This window comes from Pinus tabuliformis, chromosome 1_1 (assembly GCF_031772625.1).
Source record: "Pinus tabuliformis cultivar Carrire ecotype Pingquan chromosome 1_1, CPIR1, whole genome shotgun sequence".
NCBI classification, from domain to species: domain Eukaryota; kingdom Viridiplantae; phylum Streptophyta; class Pinopsida; order Pinales; family Pinaceae; genus Pinus; species Pinus tabuliformis.
Window position 1 is genome coordinate 195,676,469 of NC_142297.1, and position 11,000 is coordinate 195,687,468.

Genomic DNA, 11,000 nt, shown 5'->3' on the forward strand with positions numbered 1-11,000 from the left:
AATCTGAAATCTATATTTATTTCTACTATGTAGTCATAAATTCAAACTTTATAAATAACTTATCCCATGAATATCTTAGGTTAGCTTAAATTACATATGGATTAGGTTAGGTTAAATTACATATTGATTATTTTATAAAAAATAAAATTATATATATATTTATATGTGTTCTGTTCTGTTCTGTTCGAGTGTGTTCGAGTGTGTATATATGTATAGTTCGAGTCTCTGTTTTGAAAGAGTTCCAAGGGGGGTTTTCAAACCTTTGCCAAGTCAAACTACCGTGATAATTAAATAGCCCCAGTGGTATATAGAGGTGGTAATTAGATAGTCCAAGACAGTTGGCGGCTCTTTCTGTTTATCCATGCAACTGTAGCTTAGAATTTCTATTGGATTCTTGTGATGCATCATGCAAAGCACCAATCTTACCTTTACATACAGACAACCTCAACGATATATAGAGCTGGTAATTCGATATTCCAAGACAGTTGGTGGGTCTTTCTGTCTGTGCATATAACTGTAGCCCAGAAATTCTGTTGGATTCCTTGTGTAGCCCAGAAAGTTCTGTTGGATTCCTTGTGATGCAGAGCACCAACCTTCCCTGTGCATGCTGGTATTTCATATCTATTTGTTTCAATATCAACCCGGTTTTCCTTATTAGATATAGATATCAAGCCCTTAACATTGCATTGTCTATGGCATTTGGACGAATGGATTTGGGCCAATTCTCTGCCTGCTGTTGATTTCATTATCAACCGAGATTCCTTATTAGATACACATACAAAGCCCTCAACATTATATTGTCTTTTGCATTTAAACGCCAAAGATTTGGGCAACTCTGCCACATATCTTGCATATATGGTAGAATTAACCTTGGCCTATCATGGCAGAAGTATCAAAAAATGAAGTGAATCCTTCAACGAACCCCAGTTTCCTTATTGATATAGATACAAAGCCCTGAACATTGCATTGTTTTTGGCATTTAAACCAACAGATTTGGACAAATCAGCCGCATATCTTTCATTTATGGTAGAATTAACTTTGCAGTATCATGACAGAAGGTATCAAAAAATGAAGTTAATCCTTCAATAAGTAGTATCATGACAGAAGGTATCAAAAAATGAAGTGAATCCTTCAATGAAACTTAAATTAATGAATATAGAAATAATACAAAATTGAGCTTACAGAGATCCAAAAAAATTGATACGTTTTGGAATGCTTTGTGAAGCACTGGAGAAATGAACGAAATTCCTCATTATCTAAACCATTAGCTGGAGCATGTAACCAGCTTGGTTGCAACATTTACAAAAGGAAGCACTCCATGAAATGGAGTCCACTTTAACTGGGGATATTTGCCTCTTTTGAGCTATATCTTGTGCCTCCTGGCCTATGCAAGAGCAGGAGAAGCACCCTTCTTCTTGGACATTTGGTCATGAAGATGATTTGAAATGTCAATTGTCAAACAAAGCTTCATTTGGAGCATTCAGATCAAGAAACCCTGAATTAGTGCTAAAAAAAGCTTTGCTTGGAGTGTTCAGATCAAGAAAACCTGTATTAGTGCCAAACAAAGCTTTTTGTGGAGTGTTCAGATCAAGAAAATCTGAATCAGTGCCAAACAAAGCTTTTTCTGGAGCATTAAGATCAAGAAAACCTGAACTAGTGCCAAACAAACCTTCAGTTGGAGTATTCAGATCAAGAAAAACTGAATTAGGGCCAAACGGAGCTTTGATTGGAGTGTTTAGATCAAGAAAGCCTGAACAAACAGTATCCTTGGTAGGTATTGCACCATCCTTCTTAGATCCAAATGAGGACTCTGGGGAACAAGGGTACATCAGCTTTCCATGCCTCTGGGCCTTGTCATATTCTGAGCCTAAAGCTGAACTACCAGAACATTTGTCAAAATGCTCATGCTCATCACATCTTTGAAAATCATCACATGAGGCATTTGTTTCTGTTTTCTGTCTAGTATCTGAATTAGAGGGTGATGACGAAGATGTGTAAGGCACGTTGTGCTCTTGTCTTGGCTCAAGGCAAAATGCCAACTGCAAAATCCATTCAGAATAATCTTTCAGAAAAAATGAATATCCTTGTCTGCTGTTTGCAAACAAAAGAGTGGGTCAAAAACCCAGATGGGACTACGTACCTGTGATTTCATATTAGCATTGCAATTTTTCAAGTATTGATTTGTTTTACTCATCTTCTCTACCTCCTGACGCAAACACAAAATTTGTTAGCAATAGTTCCTTGGTGCAAAACCAGATAAACAACACGAGAATATTCCAATTTCATTTTGAGAAGAACTATGAATAGATCAAACATAAAAAAATAAGTGAATAAAAATCCCAACCTTTATTAATCTTGCATTTTCTAAGGTCAGTTCAACCACTGTCTCTGTCAACTCCCTATGCTTCTGCATTGGGCAAAATATCAGATTTTCAGTTTCCTACAAATTTTATCCCTTGCACATGCTTATCTTTGTGAATATATACACCCAGGTTTGCAAGCACACACATGTACACCTACAAGAACAAAAACATATACAGATAGAACTAAGCATATCCATGTAGACACTTATCCATGTATACACTGTCACACACAATTATAAGGAGATACACACATAAACCCACTTCTGAAGCAACAACATACACACATATACAATATAAAATATACACATAAACATACAATATAAAATATATCCATAAAAAATGCATGTAGAGAATGTGTGCACATGCACATACTCCAAACAAACTCATATTTACATATACACATACACACAAGGACAATTCCAGGCAACATACAACACACATATGTACAATGTATATGCTGTCATAAACACAGATATATACAAATTTGTCATATGTCAAGCAACATACAACAAACATATGTACAATGTATATGCTGTCATAAACACAGATATATACAAATTTGTCATATGGCACATACAGTACACATATCTACAAGTATACAGAGTTACAAGCAGAGGTACAACACACATATGTACATGTATATGCTGCCATAAACACAGATATATACAAATTTGTCATATGGCACATACAGTACATATCTATATGTATAATACATATCTACATGTATACAGGGTTACAAACAGAGGTATACACACATATGTACATGTATATGCTGCCATACACACAAATATATACAAATTTGTCATATGGCACATACAGTACACGTATCTACATGTATAGAGAATCACAGACAGAGTTATATACACAAATATGGATATCCATGTATAGACAAAGATACATATACACAACATAACGGCAGTGGCATGTATACAGAGTCACAAACAGAGGCATACACACAAACATGTGTATACATCTATAGACAAAGATACATATACACAGCATAAGGGCAGTGGCAGACCAACTACACGCATATAAGTATGAATTCAGTCTTTGTGACTCAGGGATATCTATATAGTCCAAATAACCTTTCTACTAAGAAGTGGACATTAAAAGCTCAATAGTCCGCCTCTGCATGCCTTGAAAATAAGGCAGATCCTATAACTATGAATTCAGTCTTTGTTACTCAGGGATATCCATATCGTCAAATAACTTTTCTCCTAAGAAGTCGACATAGTAAACAGTAAAAGCTCACTAGCCTGCCTCTGCATGCCCGGAAAATAAGGCAGATCCTACCCAGGATAGTGGCAGAAACGCAAACAATATACATAAGCAAACAATATAAGAACCACATACAACGATGTATATACAGAGATACAAAGATACATATACGGAGTGGCAATGCCGCACACATACAATGCATGCCTATATGTATCTATACAACATGCTAATGGGTATAGACACACTTCCAATATATATATATATATATATATATATATATATATAAATCAAAGGACAACAAAGCAGGTTGAGAGGTGTGAAAACCTTTTTCTTGGGCGCTTTTTTCCTGGGCTGATTCTTCGCTTTTACATTCTGTATTTCATGGAAGAAAAACTCAGAGTCATCTCAGAATTTTCAAAATTCAAAGCACCCATCAATTTAGATCAAAACCCACAACCTCCTATGGTTGATAACAGGGACCCACATTCGAGTTCACAGATAAAAGACCACTTACCTTTGCGTTGGGACAAGAGATGGGTTGCAGGCCATGTTCAAGCTCATAACCATTTTCTCTGGCAGAGATATAAAGTGGGTTGTCGTCTCTCCTAGGGTGCAATTTGGAGTTATGGGTGGCGCTGCTCTTGTCTCTCTGAAGTGTGGATCGCCTGCGCTTTGACCCCCATTGAAGAAACAATCTCCAGTAATGGCGGAAGTAGGTTATAGTGCCTGCAACTTCAATTTCATCTGCTGTAAACTCGGAATCCTCAGAAATCCCAATCCTACTGCGCTTCATGTCTTCAAAATCCCTTCTGCTTCTGCTGCTACAAGTCTTCAAAATCTCTTCTAAAAAGAAAAATAAAGCAGTTGGATGAATGGATTACTTCTGGGATTAGTATTGTTATTGGTATGGATTGCAGTTGTGATTAATTGTCGCCACCATCATGAAAATGGGAGACTGGAATGGGGAGAATGTAGTGTGCAATGGTCTGCTCTATTTGTCCATTGAGAGGTATGTGCCATCAATCCACCTGGCTGTCCACCTTGCTTGCTAGGTATTAAATGTCGGAGTTTCTAGGGTTGTTATGGGGTCCGCCTTCGAGCCCAACGAGACTAACCACCCTGAACTTTTTCAAATATCATTGTCCATGTTGTGATGACGGAGACTTAGGTTATACTTACATTCATTCGTGTGTAAATTTACGTTCATAAAAAATATTACATTCATAATGTATATAAAAGTTATTATATTATAATTTTACTAAATTAGATATTAAATTAGTGTATGAGACACGGTGTATGTAATAAATATAATATAGGATAGGTTTAAATATAAAAAATATAATATATATTTTTATAAATCTGATTTAAGATAAAGTATGTATATTTTTTTCTCGATGAGATGGTAACAAAGATCGAAAGGGGATTTTGGGTGAGTTCACCATTGTGCTGAACAGATGGACATTAATGGTTGGGAGTGTGGCTCGCTCCATGCAAGCATAGGCATGTGAGGTATACATATGGCTTTTAATTCACAATGTGGGGAGGAGGTGGGTCGTTTGAAGGCATTTGTGGGAGATATTTGTATGTACCTGAGTGGGGGTGAGGCATTGAAGTTGTTGTTGTAGGACAAAAAGTTTGTCACTGTTTATAACTAGGGAAAGTCTGGTCAGAGTGTTGATAATTTGGTTCGAGTAATAGGTTATCGCAAGATGGAGGGGCCAACTTGGGGTTGTGTGGGTGTAAGAACGACGATGGAGTGACAAGGACTATTAGTGTTGCAGAGGTGGTGAACCTCTCGTCGTTTTAGGTGGGTGTTAGTTCTTCCTACCATTCGACTCTTCGTCGCATTGTTAACAGTGTTTCTTGTCAACTTTACTCTCGCATGTCATTTGGTTTGAATTTGTGTGTTGTTGGTCTGGTCCTCATCAACTCATATTTTTAGTTATCCTCTCTTTCGTTGGTCAATTGGTTTGACACTGCGAGATTTAGATATGAAGATTTGGTTAACTCCAAGTCGAGATATTTTTTTGTCGAAAATTTAGTACCTTGCTTAATAGTTGGCGTTGTAGTGTCATGTTCGATATTATTGTGTGCGTTCTTACTGGTCTGGGTAATTGTTATACCCAAGGGGGCTCCAACCTTGGTGAGTTATTCCCCTGGGTCAGGGTGTGGTTATGGTTCAGTGCTCTGAGTGTTGAAGGTCATAATTCTATTTTTTATCATCCTCAATGTGCGTTTGGTAGTCGTTGGTTTGTTCTTGTACTAGGCTCGCGCCTTAACCCTAAAGTCGGTGGGCTATGTTTTGGTAAAGAATTTGGTAAAACTTAGCGCAATTCTTATTCCTTTGTCTGCGTGTTACATTGTGAGCACTCCAAAAGCGTGCCACTCCTACGTGTCATGCCATCTAAACAACATATGCACAATAGGAGAGGAGGTGGAGGTAGGAGCTCTCAGGGACCGAACATGGCACAATTGCATGCACATGAAGAAATTAAGGCATTTTTCATAGTTTTTCCCCTGAGACACTTCATGAAATATGGAATTTGGAATCCATCGTGGATGCTAAGCGGCAAGCCTTCTCTGATTCTAATATCTTGGAAGAGGTCTCTAGTTGGGTTCCTAACCCTAGCCACACTAGGGGATGAAGGAAATAATATCATAATTCTATTGTATTGCACTCACAAATGAAGAAATTGCTCGACATGGTATTAAAAGATAAACAGGTGGATAGATACAATGTATTTTCCTCTTTGGAAGACATCAAGGGACCTCTGAGGAGCCAATGTTTCTTCATGGATAGATTGGATGCAATATTGGCTCATTTGGAAGGCCTCCTTAATTGTGATTTTGATACTCCCACTCCCCCTAGTTGTAGTGCAAATGATCTGTAAACTGTCGTGGATATTCCATTGGACAGTTGGTCACAACATATATGATAATATTATATTAAAAATATGAGATTCTACACTATTACAGTTTTATTTACTTTCTAGATCTATAAAATTAACTGTAATTAGTGCATGCATGTAAAAGTAAATCAAGCATAAAAGTATAGAACGACAAAATAGGCTCACATACACAATTTACATAAGATATGCTCTCTGGGAAACCCTTTCGGGAGAGAACCTAGATGGAAGGTGAGGTCACTTCTCTCTCTTTCTTTGTCTAGAAATATGGCTGCAGATACAAAGAAGTGATGTATGTGGCCTGTGGGCTACTACAGTGCACAGATCCTCTCTATGTGCTCTACCTCCTATCTCTCCTGGCTATCTTTATTCAACTATGGAACAAAATGCTCTCGAAAGAATGGAATGCCTCTTCCTCCTAGTGGCCCGATTATAACAAAGCTCGATAGCCTACTAGTGGTTAAGTTTGACTACATCAACTTTTAACTAGAGTTACAAAATAGAATCTTCTAGAGTCTTTTACATCACAAACACGTGGCTAGCCCATTTTCCATGAATAATGGGGGCTGGCGCGGCATCCTCCCGAACTATAGGTGTGAAAACAGGAAGGTCAACTTCTGAGTGGCATAACTTTTGCATGCGGAATCCGATTGAAGCGTTTTTGCGTTGTTGGAAATATATTTGTGTGTAGAATAGCATGAAAAGTGCTACACTTATGTAGAAAAGTTTTATCCCCAAAAAACATTGTTTGATGCCTCAAAATGCTCCCAGAAGGTTTCAAACCCCGTTTCGCCAAACTGGGTCCCACCGGTAAAAATGGTCCCGTGAGCTGATTCCTCCACTTTTTCCACTCCAAATGCATCGAGATGGATGAAAAACAATATAATGATCCAATTCGAATCGCACCTCCCCATTTTAGTATGCTTTTGGCCCCCAAAAGCTTTTACGGAATGAGGTGAGGAAATTTTTCCTCCACCTTCTCTCTGGTGTACCATTTAGCTTTGCCTGGAAGTTGTCCCTTCAACCCAATTTTCCAAAGGTCTTGTTGCCCTTGTCTTGTAGTTTTGGACCTCTTCTGCAAAACTGTATCTTCTGTCAACTCTGCCTGAGCATCTGGTGCCAAATCCTCCACAAAAGGTAGGACTTGTTCCTCTTCTTGATCTAGCATGGAAGGCTCATAGAGTTTCAAATTCTTTACATTTACAACTGAGTAAATGCATATATATGGTGGTAAACTAAGTCAATAAGCATTATAACCCAACTTTTCCAGTATCTCAAAGGGACCATACCTTAGAACCTTGATTTTCTTACCAGCCCCCTATAGACCCTGCTTGTTCAATTGTAGCCATACTTTGTCTCCCACCTTGAGTGATTTCTTTGTTTTGTGTTGATCATGTCTGGCCTTATGCCTGCGAATTCTGCAGTGTTTCTTGTACGTGTAAATGGATCTGCCTGATCTTCTCTATAAATGTTTCATCCCTCAAAACATCTCATGTAAGGTCTTCCTTCACTCCTCCTTGCTTCCCATATGCAATATCCAAAGGTGAAGGTGGAAAATATCCAAAACAAGTTTCAAATGGGGACTTTCCTGTAGAAGTGTGGACCGCTCTGTTATAAGAGTGTTGTATATATACCAGATTTTCATCCCAGGTCTTCGGATGCTTCTAGTTGTAACCCCTCAGAAGCTGCACCAAAGTCCTATTGACTACTTCTATCTACCCATCTATCTGTGGATGGAATGTTGTAGATCTCTTCAACTTTGTGTCCATATTCTCCCACAATGTAGTCCAGAATGCATTGAGAAATATTGTATCCTTGTTTGAAATGATGCTCCTTGGTATCCCAAAGTGTACCCAGACCTGTCTAAAGAACAAGTTTGTTTCTTCTTGTCCGATGATGGTCTTTTTACAGGGCATCAGAACACACATCTTGCTAAACCTGTCAACTACCACAAACAGCTAGTCATGTCCCTTTCTAGTTGTTGGTAAACCTCCCACAAAGTCCATGGGAATGCTTTCCCAAGGACGAGTAGGTACAAGTAAGGAATGATACAAACCTTGTTTCCTATTGCTAGGCTTGTTGGTACAACAAAGCATGCATCCTCTTATGAACCTAGCTACTTGTTCTTGCATCTTGGGCCAATATACATACCTCTACAAGTTAGCCACAATCTTCCCTGCACCAAAGTGCCCTGCAACCTTGGAGGTGCGAGCCTCTCTAATCAACTGAAAATGCTCACCTTTAGGAAAACATAGCCTATCCAACTTGTAGAGTAACCCATCCTGGAGATGGTAGTCAACGGTGTTGTCACCATTGTGCACATGACTCTAACTCTGCAACTATTGATACACCTCCTTGAAGTCCTCATCTTCTGAATATGCCTCTTTGTATGCATCATGGGTGAATGGCTCCATGTGCATAAGAGTCCCCAAAGATGTAATCTTTGATGTGGGTGGCATTAAAAGTATATTGGCCAACTTTTTTGTGTTTCCCTTCTTATACTTGATCATCAAATGAAATTGTTGTGAAAACCCCATCCACTTGTAATGCTTGGTCTGTTGTAGCTTATTCTAGGCCTACAGGTACTGTAACGGCTGGTGATCTGTGTGGATTATTGTCTCCTTTCCCATCAGATAATGCTTCCAGTTCAACACATCTTGCACCATGGCATAGAGCTTCTTACCGTAGGTAGGGTAGTTAAGAACTGCCCCATGAAATACTTCAGAATGGTAGCAAACAAGCCTTCTTCCTTGCATCAAGACAACTCCCATAGCATACCCACTTGCATATGTCTCCACTTCAAAGGGTCGTTGCAAGTTTGGTAATGTTGGAACTGGTGCTTCGCTGATCTTCTTCTTTAACTCACTGAAATCCTTTTGTTGCCCTTTTCCCCACTGGAAACTCTTGCCACTTGTTGTTATGGCGTGGAGCGGTGTTGCTACCACTGAAAACAAGGCTATGAATTTCCTCAGGTACTGTGCTGCTCCAATGAAACTCCTAACCTTAGTAACATTAGTAGGCACCGACCATTTCATGATGGCCTCCATCTTGGAAGGATCTATCTTCAATTCTCCTCCACCGATCACATATCCCGAATACACCAAGGACTACTGCGAAAACTCTCACTTCTTGAGATTTGCTAGCATTTGGTGCTTCTTCAATGTTTCCAGCACCTGCGTCAAATGTGAAATATGCTCCTCCCAGGTAGCACTATATACTAGTATATCATCCAAATAGACAATAACAAATGAATCTATAAAAGGGCGCAGTACATCATTCATTAATCTCATAAATGTAGCTGGTGCATTACATAGGCCAAAAGGCATAACTAACCACTCATACAAACCTTGCTTGGTTTTGAAGGTGGTCTTCCATGTATCTTCTTCTTTGACTCAAACTTGGTGATATCCAGACATCAATTCTAGCTTGGTGAAATACTTTGATTGTTGCAACTGATCTAGCAGACCGTATATCCTAGGCAGGGGGTATCTGTTCTTGAGCGTGATTTTATTCAACGCCCTATAGTCTATACACATACTCCAAGTCCCATCCTTCTTCGGCACAATGATGATGGGTGACCCACATGGTGATGTACTCGGTCGAAGGACACCTTGTTCCAGTAGCAGCTACAATTGTTTCTTCACCCCACTTGCATCTATAACAAATTGCCTATAAAACCCAATATTTGGCAATGGGGAGTTTGGCAATAGCTGGATCTCATGCTCCACTTCTCTCTTAGGGGTAGCCCTTTAGGCTCTCGGAACACATCCTTGTATGCCTGTAACAACTCCTCCAATAGATTTTTTTGTTTCTTAGTACACCCCTCTAGGGATGCCTTGCCTCTTATTGACTCCTTTACAAACTGATTTTCTCTTGAAAACAATAAAACATACTTCTTGCTGGAACTAATCAATTTCTTGTCCAGGTTGGCATTTACGAGTGAAATTTTTGACTTGCTTTTGTGCGTGTTGATGATGAACGATTTTACATCCTTGATGAGTTGATAATGGTTAGCTCTCCTTGTGAATATTACATCATGCATGTACATGTATGGACTCCCAAACACAACTCCATATACATAAAGGGGAACCACATCTAGATCTACTTCATCAATAAAATCAGCACTGATAGAAAATATAATTTTTCACTATTTTGTTACCTTCAACTTTGTATCCTTATGTACCAATCTAGTTGGATATGGGTTTGGATGATCACGAACTTCCAGCCCCAACTTCTTGACTAGATCTGCTTCAATGAGATTTTCCTGCAATCCTGAGTCAAATAGAGCATCAATCTTCATCTTCTTGACTTGTATCTTTACATGGAAGAGTTTGGTCATTTCTTTCTCTTGCCATTATTGAAGGCTACTTAGATTCACCTCCTTCTACACTGATGTACAGATGATCTTGTCATCCACGTCTGAGTTGCTTTCAACTTGGTTTCTCAAATAAGTAGTCATGAGATTCTTCTTCTTATTATCTTTCTTCTTGTTCTTCAGGTTTATCTCTAGATG

At 38.8% G+C, this 11,000-nt stretch overlaps 1 protein-coding gene across 1 annotated transcript; it reads right to left on the bottom strand.

Annotated features, from left to right (window-relative positions):
- Positions 1 to 1,110: 1,110 nt before the first annotated feature.
- On the bottom strand, positions 1,111 to 4,614 carry LOC149212194 (uncharacterized). The gene is made up of 5 exons (XM_089390575.1): positions 4,096 to 4,614; positions 3,906 to 3,953; positions 2,345 to 2,407; positions 2,141 to 2,206; positions 1,111 to 2,039 (listed from the first exon to the last, which is right to left on the bottom strand). The coding sequence occupies exons 1-5, from the start codon at positions 4,372 to 4,374 to the stop codon at positions 1,449 to 1,451; spliced, it is 1,047 nt and encodes a 348-aa protein (XP_089246701.1). The 5' UTR covers positions 4,375 to 4,614; the 3' UTR covers positions 1,111 to 1,448.
- Positions 4,615 to 11,000: the final 6,386 nt, after the last annotated feature.